Below are 19,616 nucleotides of genomic sequence, written 5' to 3'. Positions count from 1 at the left end.
GCACTTATGCAAGGCCACGGAGACTCGCTCAGGATGCGACGTAAATGGAAGCACAGAACACAGGAACACAGAACACTTGATGTGGATTGGCTCATTAACTGCACAAGTGGAAAGACTACACTGCAGCCACCTAGGGATGAAGATAATGGCCTTGCTGGCATCTGTGTGACAGCACTAAGGGTTGGCTGACATGGCTTTCTCAAGGCACTTTCCATACAAACATAGAGACGCATGTTTATAAAAATTAATGACAGTTGGTCAGGGTAACCTCTGGAATTTCATTAATGGCAAGGTGGATTTGGTTTATAGTAAATAATTAGACAATGGAACCACAAACCAGTGCACTCAATATTGAAATCAATATCTATCATAATTATGCTATCATTGTGGTTTTAACCTCAGGGGACATTTTTGGACAATCAGAATACAAGCCTTATTTAATATAGAGTAGATGTACATTTCAGAGCTAAACAGCTGTGTTGCTGTCATGTTATGGCATGAGAAATAAAAGTGAACTAAAGATAAAGCCAAAAATTGAACAGATTAGCCTTGACAAGGAATGTGAATACAGCTGTCCAGCACTGACTGGATGAATGCCCAGATTTTAAATCGGGACAACAAACCTTTTCCACACATTTTTCTTACTCATCCACATCACGTATCATCAAAATGAGCAAAATGTTTGCACCCAATTATAAAAGCAAAAAGGGTTTTTCAGAGCCCTATTAAACATGACCTTGCATTGACATGACCTAATAAAGTTGATATGGCAAAAAAGACAGACATTTTTGTCAAAAAAGGATCGTTTTACGTATTTGCAAAGCTGCCTATTCACAGACCCAGCAGATACAGAGCGACATTAGGATTCATTTGGAGATACATTTGACATTTCATTTTGCATTTACACTATATCTGCCAAACTTCAATCCAACATTGACTCTTGTTTTAGCTTTGTTTGCTGTCCACAAAGTCTAGGGAGGAATTACAGCATCTTTTTAACTGCTAAATGCATCACTATCTCAACCAACTAATTGCTTATTTTGCCTGACTTCGATTGGGGAGAGGGAAAAAAAGTTGTGGGTTATAAAACTAAAACAATGAGGGAAGCGGCTACATGTGAACTTTGTCACAACCTGCCACCCTTTCACATTACATATAGTAATTGTATCCCTTGTTAATAATATTTGATTAGAGCAGCTTTATAACAGCCTATTGTGTATGCATTCAGCCCCCTTGCTCTGACACTTTGAATTGAGCTATACGTACATCCCGTTTCCTCTGACTATCACTGAATCAAGACAGGATTCTTTAGCTCACTGCCCAGCTCTGTTAACTAGGCATGGTGTAGAAAACATGACCAAGTCTTTGTGCCGCACCCCCCCCCCGGTACAGTTGAGATTAAGATGAGTCCATCAGACAAACAAGTAGCAATCACTGAACCTCTGGAATAGTTATCACACCTGTTAGGCTTTGCTCTCTTTAAATATCTTTCTCTGGCCCCAATTTTCCTTCTTGTCGTCTTTCTACCTACTTTCCTCACCAAAGGGGGAGACGGTTGCTAAGCAACCTGCACAACACAACAGTGCAGCTCTCCAACTTGGCTCTCTGCTCGGTGTGCCCCTGTGGTTTCAGACAATCAAACACATGAGTGTGCGCGTGTAATCATACAGAATGTGTGTGGGAAAGGTGAATGCTATGAATAGTTTCAATCTCGTAAGCGAAAGCCAAAAGTCCCTTTTGCTTCTGAGAGCTGCCTCTTGACTCGAGTATATCATCTTGCATTCATAGGGGATTTATTACAGGGCATCTGACTCTGAACTGCCTTAAATGGAAAGGACAAAAACGAATTAGACTGAACATGTGAAGAGATATGCTTTTAATTCACTGCAGCTTGACTAAAATACGTAGAAAGCCACCTGTCGCAGACACAGCCATCTATCTAGAGACTATGTCACAGCATTAAGGCCTGCATGGTTCTCTAATGCTTCCTGCTAGAGAACATTGTGTAGCATTGTTAAACAGTAGGTACACAATCGTATCTACTATTGCATGGCAACAAATTTGAGTCCCAAGAAGTGAAACCTGGGTCAACAGAGGCTTCAAAATGGATAAAGTCCTCAGTGTCTAAAGATACAAGGCTTTGGTTGGAGCTGTGCTTCCTCTGATCTACCTGCAAAGAAACCCTAAAGCAAAGCACCCCCCCCCCCCCGATGGCAACATAAGCATTAAGCAGATCACTGCAGTACATTATTAATGCAATTTTACAAACACAGTGGGTTTTGTGCCACGTTGTCACCACTCAACACAGTTACAAATGCAAACAGAGCATAATCTGTAGAAAAATAATAGACATCACTCATTCTCCAGGTGCACCCGCGACCTAAAGACTTTCACAGAATGTTACGAGGTTACATTTATCGGACTAGCTGCTTACAGAGTATACATTCGGAAAAAACTTCACCGTGGCTTTACAAAAATATAAATTTGTGAGCACACACAGAGCAACACAACACTTGGTTGTTTAAAAAAGGTAAACAGGAGATCCCCATCAGTTTACAAAAGCAAAAGCTCAAGAACAAATGGCACTTACTGTAACTACAGCAAATAGGAATCTCCGGGGCAGTATCTCTCTCACACACACACACACACACACACACACACACACACACACACACACACACACACACACACACACACACACACACACACACACACACACACACACACACACACACACACACACACACACACACACACACACACACACACACACACCTCGGATCTGAGGCGAGATCAGGAGACAGACACCAGGCTGCTTCACACCAGTCAAGGCCTTCAATTCAACCCCCCAAAAAAAAAAAAAAATCCAATAAAAGATTTATATTTAATCTTATCTGGTTGAAAACAAATCTTCCACTAATGAAATAAACAAATTGAGAAATGTCAGGTCTCAATCCAATCCTTATGCAAACACAATCCACATCTTGTCCGAGACAGTTGTACTAAACTGATGAAACTGCAATGTTTTATAATTCATTCACTCATTTTAACATAACAGGTGAAATACTGCATCAGTAAATATGGTAAACTTGCAGGCAAAATGTTAAGAATCTATTTCAGAAATTGATTTAGGCTGTAAAGGTTTAAGGTAACGAATGAAAAATGAATAAATAAAATGATCCAGAAAATACTTTCCCACCTGCTGATGCCAAAGAGACTCATAATTCGCTTTATCCATACCAAACATTCCCAGAATAAATACCACATGGCAGGTGTAACTCAATTTGTGTCAGCAGGCTGAACTAACGGAGGCTCTGGGTCCCCTTCGGGGGCAGGGCCGAGGGGCCCGGCCCACCACAGGCTCAGGGCGTTGTCTTGCCGGACCTCCGGAGGTGACACCACAGCTTCGCCTCCCTCGCCCTCAGAGGCAGAGTCGCCCTCACTCTCGCCGGGCCACGGGAACTGACGCTGCCCGCTGGATGTGGCCAGCAGTGGCATGAAGGGATGAATACTGGGGAAGAGAAATGATGGAGGGACAGGGAGAAAATGAAGGGATAGGACAATGATGGCGTGCAAAGAGAACCAATATGTCTGGTAGTTTGCATTGCAGCGCTAATGCATATATATATATACACAGTATATATATATATATAAAAATCAAGAAATCACATTGAGATCAAGATGTCATTAAGTGAGACTTAAGTACAACATGAAAGATTTAAACATAAATACAATCAAATGAAAATAAAAAAGATTGAAATAGCAATAAAATAGTATGCAGCCATAATTGGAAAAATGTATAAAATTACTTCATCTCTCTATATCTCTCTCTCCTTTTTTTAAAGATAAATCTTTTTGGCATTTTAGGCCTTTAATGACAGGACAGCTTATATAGATAATAGATAATTTGTTTATTAGTCCCCAATGGGGAAATTACTGCACTACACTCTGTGTACACACTTTTTGTTAGTACTCAAACACAGGCCTGAAATACACACACATGCTCAGGACCTATGCATGCACTATACATGGAGAGATGTCAAAGTGAGTGGGCTGCCAGCTGAACCAGCGCCCTGAGCGGTCGGGGGGGTACGGTGCCTTGCTCAAGGGCACCTGGCAGTGCCCAGGAGGTGAACTGGCATCTCTCCAGCCACCAATCCACGCTCCCAACTTTTTGGGTCCATACAGGGATTTGAACCAGTGACCCTCCGGTTCCCAACCCAACTCCCTATGGACTGAGCTACTGCCACCCCCAGGGGTGAAAGGATATAGTGAAAGGGGAGAGAGAGGGGGAATGACATGCAGCAAAGGGCCGCAGGTCGGCGTTGAACCCGGGCCTGCTGCGTTAAGGTGTAACTATATATGGGCACCCGTTCTACAAACTGAGCTATCTGGGCACCCTGTATTTCACTTCTGACATGACATCCCATGACCTGGACAATTGAGAAGCTTCTGTTTTTACCTCTTTATTTTTACCAATTCATTTAGTATAATTAATGCTAAAGGGATCTTTTAACCCTTTTACTTTATGGCAAGTACAAAAACAAAGAGCAAGCATTTGGTGCAAAAGGTATGTGTCAGCCAATGGGATGGGTTAGCTTTTTACTTTTAGCAGTCATACCTGACGCCGTTGGTGCAGTCCCAATGGGCCTGGAACCTGAGCTGAGGCTGCAGTAGGTCCTCATTGCCATCAGGAGGAGCTGTCAGGGTGTCCCAAACCGACACCACTCCCTCTGTGTTGCCGCTCAGCAGGTACCTGCCTGACCTATACAGAAACAACCAAAAACACCCGTACACAATCATTGTAACGCTAACTACCAACAGGTCACGGGTGACTGATCAGCCTCCATACACTTATGGTAAAGTTCAACAAAACGGTTGGCAGGATGCAGAAAAACTGGATGGGTGACAGTTTGCTCGTGTATACGATGTCAGAACCGAGTTCAAGCTCACCTACATATCACTGAGTACAGTTGTAGTTAGCAAAGGAAACTTACAGGTCAAGATCAAAGTAGATGCGTTGGTTAGTGGTCACGTTTCTCTTAAGTGAAAACACAACCTTGCCCGGCTCTCTTAGGTCCCAGCACAGGATTTCTGGATCCTACACACACACACAAACAGAACATATACAGTACACACATGAAATCATGTACACATGACGCTCGGCGGATAAATACGACAAAAGCACGCTATGACTGACACAAAGCCAGAGTGCGAGAGACAACAGACCTTTAGGTTATATTGATAAAATGTATTCCGTGGACACACTGCTGAGCTGTATTATTATATTATCATTAAAAACCAGCCCTACCAACAAACTATAACTAACTACATACTTGATGTTGGTTGGACACAGACCTGCAGTGTACAGTAAATCTGTCCTCTTGACCCTGTTGCTAAATTGCAGATGAATTAACTGGCAGTGACTTGCATGCTACAGAGTAACTTTGTAGACTGGAGTGCTGAAGCAGCGTATATTTAATCTAAACAGGATAACAGGGATGAATGGGGGGCATTGAATCATGGAGTCTCTACATTACACGTTGCCAATAGAACACTGAGGACAATTTGTGCGATGTCAAACTAGGAGAGGACCCCAGATACTGTCAAGAACTGGAGGGAAATAATCTAATAGGTGGAATTTCAAGCTCCTGTGACGGCAAACCTCTGCAGCACCCTTGTGAACTACAGTGAATCCTTTAGACTCTCTTTAGTGGGAATGTCGTAAAGTCTAATCAGATTCATTAAATGCTGACTCATTTTATCAAAGACAGGAAATTAGCATGTAAAAAGCCCTTGTCCAAAAGCTTTGACAATGCTTTTGTGAACCAATATTCCAATGTACCAGTCATTTGTTACCTGCATGACACACAAAGCCTACCGATGGTGCGTTTGTGACTGTTCACTCAAACAAAGCAGCACTATTACCGTCAGGTCTCTTGTCTGCATGCTGTGTGCATGTGTGCGTGTGTGTGTATTGACCTTGCGCCCGCCAGTGTACAGGTAGTTGCCGTCAGGGGAGAAGAGCAGATGGGTGAGGCCTCCGTGGTGGCGGGTGGGCAGCAGAGCCAGCAGGGTGCCGTCTTGGCTGGAGTAGAGGCCAGCGCAGCGGGAGTAAGAGCCACAGGCGTAAACAGATTGGCAGGGGCTGAAGCCAAAGCAGGAGATGATGCCACTTTGGCCCTGCTTCTTCACTGCAGTCAAAACAACACAGTGGCATTTGGCAAGGCAGTCAGCCTTTTTAAAAAGGTTCAAAAGACACAACTCCCAATCACTTCTACTCAAAGTTGACTTTTTGGCAGCTACTGTATTCGCGATTACACATGGTCACATTTGGATCATCTGGTTCTCAATGACGCACGCATGAAGTCACATTAGGATCACCTGGTTCTCAATGATACACGCATGAAGTCACATTTGGATCATCTGGTTCTTTTTATCGGTTTTCCTCTAACATTACCTCCTTTCCCAATCATCCTCTTTCTCACTCTTTACAGAAACAGCTTTTAAGCACGTTTTCAGCACAAAATAGCAAAACCAAGGTTTGGCACTCACATAACTTGTCCTTGAGTTTAACCATACATTTGTAAATAATTTGCAGATATTAATTATCGTGCCGAGCTGATGGAGACAAACAGACATGAAACCATACACAGCAATGATTTACCACAGCAGGACGTTGAGATGCCAGCCTAGCAGAGTTGAGGTTTAGTCATTACATAAAAAGCCTTATTTCAGCCTCAGATGAGTTGACATTTTCAAGAATCATTTTGGTGCTTTACAATACTTTAACCCGTTAACTACAAGGCAAGGTTCACTTGATTTCAGTATTTTACAAAAGCCTGGCAGCGGGCTGAGACTTGTTTGAAGTGTGACAGAGATACGGAATTCATCACAGTCACACATCATTTTCCTTTATTTTCTTTTGTCAGAAACACATAATAAAAACTCTTTTTGACTTGTTCAAGGAGACTGCAGCCCGTTGGATGTTACAGCCAGCGACAGAGCACACAGCCCCTGTTTTTAAATTGGAATACACATCCTTAATTCATAACCAATAGTTATCCATCTTAGCGCACATGAATATCCCACCACTTTTTAAGCTTTTATCTCAATACATAACGTGAGAGCACGGAATAGATCAGGTTTGTAACAGAAATCAGAATTAACATGTCTGGTAGATTAGACCCTTGTACAGTAAAGTAGGGCTGGGTATTGGCATTGACCACACGACTCATGTTTGATAGTTTGTGTCAAAATTACATCAAAGGAAATCAATATTCATACACGGAGGTGACTGAAATACCCAGAGAATTCATAACAGTACTATATGAGGATGAAATCTAACAGATTATTTTGACTGATATTGCGATTTGATTCCCAATACTAGGGAGTGAATCATAACTGATTTATCATCTCATTGAAAAATAATTAAATTAAAACGATTATGTTGTGATTTCTACGAGGATCTGTACCAAACAAAAGATGTTTTCTTCAGTGTGTAGGATATTTGTAAGCTAGGCCATCTCTGCAGCAACACGATACTTCATTCAGAATGGTTTGACACATATTTTGCCTTTAACAAATATTGCCCCCCCCGCGATTTGGATTTTGCACGTCAGCATTGTGTTAGTGTGAAACTTGCAATTAATCCTGCAGCCCTAGCACCTAATATTTGTGATATAACATTATGTGCGTTAGTGATATGATGTAGAACAATGCAACACCAAAACTTACTTCATTGTTGTTGTTTTTTAAAGCAAAGAATACAAAGAATGCTCTGGTTCGGGACTGGCTGAGATCTGATCATCTGGTCAAGCGAAGAATGCAAAAAATTACACTAGGCTGACTCGGAAAATGAAATATGCTCTTATTTTACACTTTTTAAACAACGTGGCTACAACTATTGATAGAATTTTCTAAATCAATATTAAAAAAAACTTAAAACTTACAATACATTGATTCATTTGTTTGTACTGTAAAGTTGTACATGACTTGTAGTTATTAAGCTAACCATCTTCAGCTAATCACGCAGAAATCCCCAGGATGTTGATTAAAGATGAAAAGAGTGCAAGAGCAGCTGATAACTGACCTACGGTGGGGCGCTCCTCACAGTCTCTCCCAGGCCGCTCGGTGTAGAAGACCCTGACAGTTTTGTCGAAGCCGCAGTAGAGCTGCGTTCCATCGGGCGAGAAGCAGAGGGAGTGGGCTGCCGTCAGCTCATCTAGGTGATTGTAGGGCCGGAAACTGGCTCGCACCTCCCCGTAAAATGCATCCCACACGTGGACTGGGTTGTCACGGCTGCTACTGGCTAGACTAAGGAAGAGGAGCGAGAGGGCAGACAAAAAGATTGGCAAAGAGTGAGTTATTAAGACATGGGACTGAAAGAGAGGGAATGGAGAGTGAGTGATGCAAGAACGTACGTAAGCAGTGAATTAACATCCCTATTTCTGGATACTCCTGTGTGACTTACATACTTGACAAATGAAAAGTAGTGAGTTTCTCTCATTTTAATAACATTATTCTAAAACGTGCAACAAAAAAAAAAGAAAAAAAAAGAAAGTGGATTCAGAACGTAGCGTCATTGAAATGATACAAATATTGTGTTGTTGCCATTCTGGCTGCTATTGAAATGACAGTTCAATAACAAAGATGTGGAAAAATAAATAAGATAGGGTGAAAAAATGGGGTGATTTATGCAAAGAAGCCGTGAAAAAAGTCCAACTGGAGAAACAACAAGATTCAGACACTTGTGTCGGTAAGGGCAGACACTGATACAGTATAGTATCGCGATATTTTCAGTGGCAATACTGCATATATACACAAGTGCCAAGTATGGATCTTTTATTATGTTGGTCAGTTTGTGTGCTTGACAATCCCATTTTGCAGCCACAAAAATGAAGCGATTTGAACAAACAGAGAAATACAAACAGAAACAGATGTTGACAAAGTTTCCTTTGGAGACGTCATTTGAAATTGGGAAAAAAATTGCAATATGGCAATATTATATTATATGTGGTGTATATGTGTCCCAATCAATCTATAACATTTAAAAAAATTAACTAGTGAAATAAAAATAAGAGTTGTAACTGCATCTCATGCCATACATACCAGATTTAAATTAAATACACCGCAAATATTTTTTTAAAATATGCAGTAGGTATGACCAGAAATATCTTTCTTTTGTTTCTAACCTGTTCTGCATCACATCCACATGAATGTATTAATGCATCAAAACAAATACGCAGCATTGTGCTGTGCCTCATTAAAGAGACAAGACCACAGCACAATATTCCTTTGGATACAAATCAGGGCCAAAGAATGAGCCATGCCTTTTTAACTCTAATTACTGGCACTGAACAAACGCCGAAACATCACTGCGGCTCAATTAGACAAAGGAAATTAGCCCCTACCACTGCTGCCGTGTTTGGTTATGGTCCCTCTGAGCCGCAGCTTTATTCCAGAGCAGGGAAATGCCCAATTATATTGCTAGACTGCTGCTAGCTTGGAGCAATGCCTAGAACTCAGTGCAACTTAACCGAGCCATAACAGGGGCCCTTACTCCCTCTCTACAGGAGGGGCATCAACAACACACGGCTTTTGGCAGACAGAAGTTCAAGGAGCGCAGGGGGAGGAATGAGAAACAAAATGAGAGCTGTGAAAAGAAGAGGGGAAGGAGGGAGGCTAAAGACAGAACGGACACTAGAAAAACAGGTTTGCCATGAATGCATTTAATAATTAAAACCATAACTTTCATCCGCTTGCCTTGGCCCTTAACAGTCTACCTGAGCTTGTCCGACCAGCTGTGTTTGCCCTGCACGAGTTCCCCTATGATATATAGCATTGATCTGAGGAAGAGGAAGAGGAAGATTACCTGCTGTCAGCTCTTCCTCACAGTCAGGTCTTTGTACGGCTTTGGCAGAGCCACACTGGCCTCTCAAGTGCTTCTATTTCCACAAAGGCGTTTGTTGATCATCGCGTTGTTTACACAACTCTCATCTTTGGGGCATATAGCTCCTGACCCACACCCCCCTCCCTTTACACAGTGAAGGCTGTCTGGTGCCAATGCTGGGCCTTGATCAGAGGGATCTTTCAGAGGGTGGAGGTGGGAACTGGAGGAGGATGGGAGCTGGGGGAGGAGCGGTACACACAGTGAAAACTGTTGGCAACTTGACCTCCGCTCGTTAGCACGGCCCTGCCTCTCTTGCCACAGATGATATGCAATCCCCGCGGTGATGGCTGAGTGTTACTGATGTTGGCTCTGTTTAACAGCGCACGCACAGACAGTCATGTCACAATAACCACATTTGAAAAGCCTGCTAGAGTGCTTACTGCACATAACCGGCAGCATAAAAAAAAAAAGAATGAGACGATAAGAGAAGCCCCAAGACAGAGAATCACGAGGCCCTTTAGGTGTTGTCTGGACTCAGGAGAGCTGTTAGTGGACTGAAACATGATGAAAAACACTGTGGGCCTCAAACGAGCGAATTGCGGCAGAGGCAGACGAGACGAAGGCCAACACTTCACTCATAACAAGAGACATCAGAAAGCTTTAACAGCCATCTCCACACTGCCACCGCAAACACTACAGGGATCAGAGAATGAGTCACAGGCATGAAACTATATCCTCGATATTCGGATAGTCAATTTGACACACACACACACACACACACACACACACACACACACACACACACACACACACACACACACACACACACACACACACACACACACACACACACACACACACACACACACACACACACACACACACACACACACACACACACACACGCCTTTTATAGTGCCTATACATCCTTCACAGTCTGGCAGTCTGAACTTTAAATGTCTCATTTAAGAGCTGAGGATCAGGGCATGGTCTGGCATCAAGATCAGATCAACTCTTGTCTCGCATTGCCAGATCTTCTTCCAGAGCGCTGCTGAGGAGGCTAGTCCACACAACATTTTCTGCAATAGGGAGAAAAACGTACTCCGGTTTATTGGCATCGTCTCGGGAGGCGCTAGCCCCGACGCCGGTACAGCGCTTCTATAAAGTAACCTGGGAAAGTAACTTGTTTTGGTGAGACATTTGCTTGTGGGAGTTTAGAATGGCAACACAAAGAAAGTAGGTGAGGGACATCCAACTTGTGACGGCACCAGAACAATCCAGTAAAGGAAACGTTGTCGATATAGACTAGATCAAGTCTAACTCACAAGCATGTGTCTGCGTCCAGAGAGCTCATCTTGGGGTACCAGCAGTAGTCGTAGATGGTGTCTCCCTCTGCCATCCTCAGCACTGGACTCTGCCACAGAATGAAAGAAAGTAGAACGGTCAGGAACTTGAAGACTGAACACAGAGTAAAAACAAGTTGTAATGACAGATGGGATCTGAATAAGTGGCAACAAGGGACATGTCACACTGGCACAGAATAGAGCAATAAAAGCTCATTTTCCACCCTCTTGACAAGCGGTGAAAGATCTCTGTAATGGAGGAACATGGATTATATTTCAATTATTTTTGTTCAGTGATCCCAATCTACCAGCCTGTAATACAATTAAGAGATTGGCTCGCCACTTGATATTTCCCCGAACCTAAAAGGACAGAATGTCTCTATTACAACGGTTAAATCTTTAGTAATACATTTTCTCAAGCTGCTGCCTGCATTTGATTGACATGTTTGTTACAAAGCTGATTGTAACAACTTATTGTACATGCAGAAACAACCACAATATGCTGAAAGTCTTTGTATAAAAAGGTCAGATAACACACGACAGGGTGCTGACCTTTACTGGAAATATCTCACAGTTTAGACTTGAGACAATTAAGAATTTAAAAACAAATGGGAACTATCTCATAAACACGATTAAGGCATTACAACATCCATAAGGGTGCTGAACACAAACCTCTAGAAATCTCTTATTTGCAGTCAAAAACTGGATGATTTCTAACTCTAAGGCGCCTCAAAGCCCTACGTATCACACCACAAACGATAGGTGGATTTTGAATGCAGAAATGTGCTCAGCCATCAGATAAACACTCACACACTCCGATGGTACAGCATCGAGGGCAATTCAGGGTTCAGTGTTTTGCCCAAGGACACTTCGACAATTGACTGAAACACCAACCTTCCAATTGGCAGGCGACCACTCAACAACTGAGCCACAGCCGGCCCAGGCGTGATATCTGCAGGTTTGGTCAATCTGAACTAAGGCTGAAGGCGCTGACACACCAACCCGATTTTCGACCGTAGGACAGTCTGGCGCAGTCGGTGACTTGAGTCTGTTCGGTGTGTTCCGTGCCAAGCGGCGGAGCCTTTGTAGTTCATTTCGGTCGATTTGACTTGTTGAATCAGCCAGAGTGGCTCAATGACCAATCTGACTGTACTTTCTTCCATTCAGCGAGTAATGACAACAACGGTCCTTCTTGACTACTATCATCACTCTCTGAGGAAAACAACGACTGACGACAGAGTGCTCTCTGTTTACTAAGTCTAGAGAGAGGTTATGTCCTTTCCGGTTTTCATGAATAGTTAGCGCCCCCTGCTGTTATGGAGACCTCGGGGAGCCAACTGATCAGTCTGACTGCCTGTTCTGCTGACAGTCGGCTGTCGGGCTGGTGTGTCGGAGTCTTTAAAAACACCAAAGTTACACATAGGACTTTGGTGGCTTAAAAGACATTGATATAATGGCTTCAGTTCCCCGTGAGAGAGGGCTGTCTCGTGGAAAGATTAAGTGGTGCACACTTAAACAGGCTTTCTGCAGGTTTCACCAAGTCAGATTTAAGACCATTGCGTATGAAGTTTAAAACCTTTATCACAACATCAACTAAGCCCTATATTTTTTTTAGAATGAATCATCACTAAGTATCACTAAACTTTTACTTCCCCATCGCTGAAGAATAAAATCCGTTTTACGTCTGTGGTACAAGCCGAAAGAGACTCGCGCAAATAACACGAAAGCTGAATGGCTTTAATATAAGTTGCACGTTGGTCTCATTTGTAGTTGTAATGCAGTGAAATTGTATTTGGACCAGCTTAAGAAACAACTACAACAAGAGCATTAGAGTTAGCATTACACAGACGTAGGAAAATTAAGACCTATTTAAAATTATTTAAGACCCTAGAACAGAACAGATACTTAAGCCAATTTTTAAAGGCCTACAATTTGGATTTTAAAATTTTAGAGTTAAAAACCGTGCGGAAACCCTAAACTACTATTGATGTTTTTAGCTGGCCTTTTTTAATTTTTTTTTTTTTTTAATATGTTTATTTGCTGTCCCAGTCCACAGCAATCCCTTTCTCAGCTTCAGTACACCTGCCTGCTTCTCCAAAGTGGGGGCGTGCCGACCCAAATCTACTGTAGGTAATACACTGACTGACTATGGATGAGTACCTCAGACAACACCGCTTCAAAAAATCCTAACTACTCCTGTAAGGTTTTCCGAACGAAGATGGAAGGATTCCATCTGTCGGTTACTACCTCTAACTGCTACACAAACATTTGGGGAATGAGTCAAAAGCATAAAACAATATCCTCGATATTCAGCTACAAAATACAACAGATATAAGACAGCCCCAGGCACGCACAAAAATCTTACTCACACACAGAAAAACGCAGTGTCAAACTTTGACCCATGATGGAAAGCTATCTGTGTGCTCACCATCTCAGGAAGCATGTCCCAGTTGTAGCTGTAAATCTCTGGAGGAAGGTTGTACAACCGGAGCACATTGTCTGCACTGTTGGTCAGGATACAGGAACCATCCGGGGCCCTGGATTTAAAAAGGGAGGAGGGGAAAAAAGATGATTGTGTATTAACAGCAGTGAATTGAGAACATGTGCACAGGTTGGTTTTATGCTATGGTATGCATCTGCAGCACATAGGCAGTTTGGACTAAAAGTGCCATAGCATATATTTCCAATCACAACTGTACTCGATTGAGAAGTGTGCTTGATTTATTTTGACTATGAGATAAATAATGTGTTAGTAGTTGCCTCACTTCTACCAAATGTAATGTGAGCGCCACGTGAAAGTCATTTTCCGAGCTTCATTTGCACAGACAGAAAATCATATTATACTTAGCACCTCAAAAAAGCTTATCCACATGGTAAATTATGCAACATGTTCATTCTAGAAGAGATTACCATTTGCAGCCTTTGAGGTAATTCTCTGGAATGTTGGAGTACTCGGTCCAGGAACCAGTCAGCATCTGGGGATTCTGGGTAAAATCTAGGCCAAGGCTGTAAGCAAGATAGAGAGAAGGGCAATTCTTCGGTTAAATCATGTTAAAAGACGGTAATGGGATCATCACATAAACTGCCATTATACTAATGCTGAGGGCATAATGTTACCAGATTGAAAGCAAACACAATCCCAACATGTAGTTCTGCCTAGAATTTGTTTAAGTTAAATACCATCCAATACATATTCCTAGCCTGGGACAAGACTGTTGCTGTACACAAACCACAGAGTCAACTTGCACAAAGACTAACCGAAAGACTTAGACAGTTTCCATCTGCAAGTTTTTATCCAAATTAAGTAATATCAAATGAAAAAGGCTTAATAGAAACAGCCAAATGTAATTTCATGAATATCAACTTAAAGGAAATGCGTTCGGTCTCATCGGATTTTATCTTGATTGATATACGGCTTATTTGATAAACGCTGATGGAAACGTTATTTGCTGAATAAATAATGAATTACGATTAAGTTTAAGCTCATTTTATGGTTGCAACCCGGCACAAAACTAAAAAGTTTCAGTTTATTACTTCCCAGGAATTCCGCTCTGTTTGCGCACATGGAGGGTGTCAAAGACACATGTAAGTGGACAAACAAGGAGACTTTTTGAATTTATTTTAATCAGTAACTCGAAGGAAATGGCCGACAAAGGTTAGGACAAGACATGAGTTGTCTCGCAGCGGTGCCGGAAGGAAAATTAAAGCCAAGTTGCATCTGCATCATCATAGAATGTGTTGATAGTGTCGTCGTTTTCTTGTTATAGCTTGATATGTCGCTATCAGCTGGCACATAAGCACTACAACTTGTGCAATACTGATCATGTGTTGGTATACGGCGCAATCCGTTTTGTCTAGAAAAACATTTGCTTGAATGTTGTGCGATACAGTGCGAATGTGAACGGAAACACCTTAAAATGACTCAAATTATATATACCAGTTTGATTGCAAACCAGCATGTGACATCATTACACACAGGTTTTTAAGCCATGGGATGGAAACACTTTCACCAACTTTATTTGCATGACTTTTTCACCAAATTTTAGATAATTTGATTGACAAGTGGATGGAAACTTAGCTGGTGTCACCACACAGTGGAGTGGATTTTTTTTTTGTGATCAACTTTTTATTTATTTAAGAAACAAACCTTTACAAATAATTACAAACAATACAAGGGAGAATGAGTCCTTGGGCTCACACCTCTACATGTTCATTCCATCCTCTTTCATCCATGTCCAAATCTTTCCACTGTGAAGATTGATGGCATTTAATATTTAATCAGTCAAAACTATGGTGCACTTTCTGCCCAACTTCAAAAATCAGTGCTATTGTAAAATCCAGAGGAAGCAGAGCAACTTCTACCACTCACAGGCAATTACACATGCTCAAATAGCTGCCTGCGACTGCGTAATTTTCCACAACATTTGGATTGCAACAACTTTGGTTGATTGCATCAATGTGAGTCAAACTTAAAAAATTATTTTTGTAAACTGCTTTGTTGACACTTAGTGATGCCGGGTGATAGACATTTTTTACGTTTCTATACATATTAGATTATGGTGCAGTAATACCAAAATAACATATCTAAAAACTTTAAATCATATCATCCATGATGTTCCATTTCGGGATTTATCTGGTGTTGGCCAGATGTCCTTCCGCTTTCTTTGTGTTGGCGTTCCTTTCTCGGTGGATTCATGAGGACAATGTTAAGAGCTCCTCAGATCTCTGAAGGGTAAATCCAGACAGCTAGCTAGACTACAGTGGGCAGAACAAGTAGTATGCAAGACATAAGTATTTGATACATCAGAAAAGCAGAACTATTTGGTACAGAAACCATTGTTCGCAATTCCAGAGATCATATGTTTCCTGTAGCTCTTGACCAGGTTGCACACACTGCAGCAGGGATTTTGGCCCACTTCTCCATAAACCTTCAGGTTTCGGGGCGGTCACCGGGCAATACAGACTTTCAGCTCCCGACAAAGACTCTCTATTGGGTTCAGGTCTGGAGACTGGCTCGGCCACTCCAGGACCTTGATGATGCTTCTTACGGAGCCAGGTTGCCCTGACGTGTGTTTTGGGTTGTTGTCATGCTGGAAGACCCAGTCTCAACCTATCTTTAATGCTCTTACTGAGGGAAGAGGCCAGATCCATCCCTCCCTCCCTCAATACTGTGCAGTCCCCCTGTCCCCTTGGCAGAAAAAACATCCCCAAAGAATGATGTTTCCACCTCCATGCTTCAGGGTTTGGATGGTGTTCTTGGGGTTGTACTCATCCTGCTTCTTCCTTCAAACACGGCAAGTGGAGTTTAGACCAAACAGCTATTTTTGTCTCATCAGACCACATGACCTTCTCCTATTCCTCCTCTGGATCATACAGATGGTCAGTGGTAAACTTCAGTCTTGAGCACGGGGACCTTGCGTGCGCTTCAGGATTTTAATCCATGACGTCATAGTGTGTTACAATGGTTTTCTTTGAGACTGTGGTCCCAGCTCTCTTCGGGTCATTGACCAGGTCCTGCCGTGTAGGTCTGGGCTGATCCCTCACCTTCCTCATGATCATTGATGCCCCACGAGGTGAGATCTTGCATGGAGGCCCAGACCAAGGAAGATTGACCGTCATCTTGAACTTCTTCCATTTTCCAATAATTGCGCCAACAGTTATTGCCTTCTCACCAAGCTGCTTGCCCATTGTCCTGTAGCCCATCCCCACCTTGTACAGGTCTACAATGTTATTCAGAAGGTCCTTACACAGCTCTCTGGTCTTGGCCTTTGTGGAGAGGTGGGAGTCTGTTTGATTGGTTGTGTGGAAAGGTGTCTTTTAAACGGGTAACAAGTTCAAACAGGTGCAGTTAATACAGGTAATGAATGGAGAAGAGGAGGGCTTCTTAAAGAAAAACTAACAGGTCTGGTTGGTTGGTAGGTGATCAAATACTTAGGTCATGACATAAAATGCAAATTAATTATTAAAAAAAAAAAAATCATACAATGTGATTTTCTGGATTTGGTCTCTCACAGTTGAAGTGTACCAATGATAAAAAATGACAGACCTCAACATGCTTTGTAAGTAGGAAAACCTGCAAAATCTGCAGTGTATCAAATACTTGGTCTTCCCACTCTATCTGTCCAATCTCAGTTTTCTGTTGCGCAACTAAGACAACTTTTGAACGTACACATGCAGTAAACAAGTTCCTTCCCGAGGCTATTTTGATCTGTGTAGCGTGTATCACCGCCCAAGACGGTTGTGGTTGGTTTAAAGAAATGCCAATAAACCGGAGCACGTTCTTCTCCTATCCCGGAATGCCGTGTGGACTAGCCAGGCCCTCCTCCACAGCGCTGTCGAGGAGGGCCTGGCAATGCGAGACTGTATCATGTGTAATTATGAGGTTTCACGGGTGCCATATCATTTACTGAAGAGCAGTAGTGCTTCTGGTGAATAGAAGCTAAACCTGGTGAAAAAAAAAAATGTACCGGCTAAAAACACCAGGAAGGATCTTTTAAGATGATTCGCCAGCTGATGTGTGGTGAGCATCTGCCGTTGTAAGGCTGCCGTGGATCACCCAGGTGGGTGCTACACAGTGGGGGTGGTGGTAGAGTGTAAAGAGTAGTAGTCTGCCAATGAGCATTACATAACAACCCCCCCCCCCCTCCAAACTCCTACTTATAATAGCTTACTTGATGGTGCGTCTGCTGTAACTTTACCCCTAGTTATATGTGTTAAGGGGTTAAAATAAACACTTACCGCTGTCCTTCACTGGGGCTGTCTGCAGATATGATACCGTTGTGCTCCTCCTCTGGTTTCGCCTCTCCTAAGGGAGCATCAAGCCCTCCATCTCCATTCTGATGGCATTCTTCTTCACCTCCCACACTGACAGGCACCTCTCTCCCTTCTCCACCATTGTCGCCACATTGAAGTGGTTCCCCTGCATCTAAAAGTTAATTTGTGCAGGTTAACTCATTAAACTCTAAGCAAATCCTGAACCATAATCTCTGACTGACACCCACAATCTTAATTTAAATGAACACACTTTCTTCTCCTTTTTTAAAATGTCATTTGATAAATGCATGCAGATACTCTACTTTGTTCTGGTGAGGCTGGGTCTTTCTGCAGCAAGCCAGCCAGTGCTGGTGTTTCTTCTTGCATCTTGGCTGGTTTCTCAAGCCGCTCCAGTTCCTCTTCCTCCTCGCTTATTCTGGGCCGCTTGGCAGATGTAGGTGCCCCTTCCTCTAAAGTCTGGGCTACCTCTAAGCGGTCACATTCAGGCAAAGGTGGTACCTGATGAGGGGGCTCATTATCCGCTTCTGCGTCCTGCCCTGTGCCTGTAACGCCACCGCTTTCACCACTTCCAGTGTCACACATCTCTCTTGGCTTATCAATCTATCCTGTCAAGTCCTCTACCTGGGGTCCGAATACCTTGTGTCCGGGGGTTGACTGTCAGACGTGGGTGAGGTAAGTGCTACTGGGATAGTGCTTCTTCCTGCAGTGTGGGTGTTTGAGTCTGCTGGGGGTCGAGGACATCACAGCACCCGCTAGCCTAGAAAACAGTGAGAAAAGCTATAACGTAGGCAGGAGGACAGGACATTTGAGGCCAACCATACAAGAAGACACATGTCAAAACAATGCAAAAATAACAGTTTTGCACAAGTCTAAACACATCAGGTAAGTAGTGACGTTTCCTGATTAGAGGAATAACGTTACAAACACCTGTAGCTAGTCGTGACGTGCCAACCCATCCAAACTAGCATTCATGTGTATTTGGTGCACGCTTCACTAAATGCACGGGCTGCGACTCTAATATAACTCAAATGATGCTGCCAAACAAGGCAACATATTTAAGTTTCCTTTAGCCGTCAGCCCACAACAGAAAACGCCAAGTCCCTAACGTTAGCATTAGCCTATGCTAGCCGCCTGGTGCTACTAACCTGTGTTGTGGCTTGCCCGGCCTTTGGTTCTGCTCTATTTGGCTATAAACGGTTCACCGTCGATGGTGTCAACGTTTCACCTGAAGCCAGAGAGTACAAATGATGCACACAAATAATTGACGTTCTTCTACTTCGGGATTTTGCGCTCCTATTCACTAGCTAGTTCATTGCGCGAAGTTGTAAATACTCGGCGGCCATGTGTTTCGAACGATCGCGAGAGTTGCGCTGATCTCGATAACGCGCTCATTTATTTTTCTGACTGGCCCTCATGGATGCTCAGCCTACGTCCATGATGCGAATTAACACACACGAGTTTATCTTACATCGTGAATAGGCAGGTGACTGTGACTGACCGACACACACAGACTTTTAGGTGAAGTAGTCCTCCGCTCAGGCTGTTCCCATCAGCTGTGCTTGTCTGTCAGCAGATGAAGAGAGGCCGGGTCGGGCCAACCATGAGCT

General features: G+C 42.9%; 1 protein-coding gene across 2 annotated transcripts; it reads right to left on the bottom strand.

Moving 5' to 3' along the window:
* Positions 1–1,859: 1,859 nt before the first annotated feature.
* On the bottom strand, positions 1,860–19,410 carry wrap53 (WD repeat containing, antisense to TP53). Of its 2 annotated transcripts, none has more exons than XM_034857257.1 (12): positions 19,155–19,410; positions 18,312–18,766; positions 17,974–18,160; positions 14,146–14,241; positions 13,664–13,772; positions 11,218–11,306; positions 8,093–8,316; positions 5,983–6,194; positions 4,998–5,101; positions 4,622–4,765; positions 2,704–3,511; positions 1,860–2,630 (listed from the first exon to the last, which is right to left on the bottom strand). In XM_034857257.1, the coding sequence occupies exons 2-11, from the start codon at positions 18,589–18,591 to the stop codon at positions 3,280–3,282; spliced, it is 1,677 nt and encodes a 558-aa protein (XP_034713148.1). In that variant the 5' UTR covers positions 18,592–18,766; positions 19,155–19,410; the 3' UTR covers positions 1,860–2,630; positions 2,704–3,279. The 2 variants fall into 2 exon arrangements, with proteins under 2 accessions (XP_034713148.1, XP_034713149.1); XM_034857258.1 differs by having other exon boundaries at positions 2,738–3,511; positions 17,974–18,154.
* Positions 19,411–19,616: the final 206 nt, after the last annotated feature.

The sequence above is a fragment of the Etheostoma cragini genome, chromosome 19 (genome assembly GCF_013103735.1).
Source record: "Etheostoma cragini isolate CJK2018 chromosome 19, CSU_Ecrag_1.0, whole genome shotgun sequence".
Taxonomy (NCBI): domain Eukaryota; kingdom Metazoa; phylum Chordata; class Actinopteri; order Perciformes; family Percidae; genus Etheostoma; species Etheostoma cragini.
This window is presented reverse-complemented; position numbering and strand designations above follow the sequence as displayed.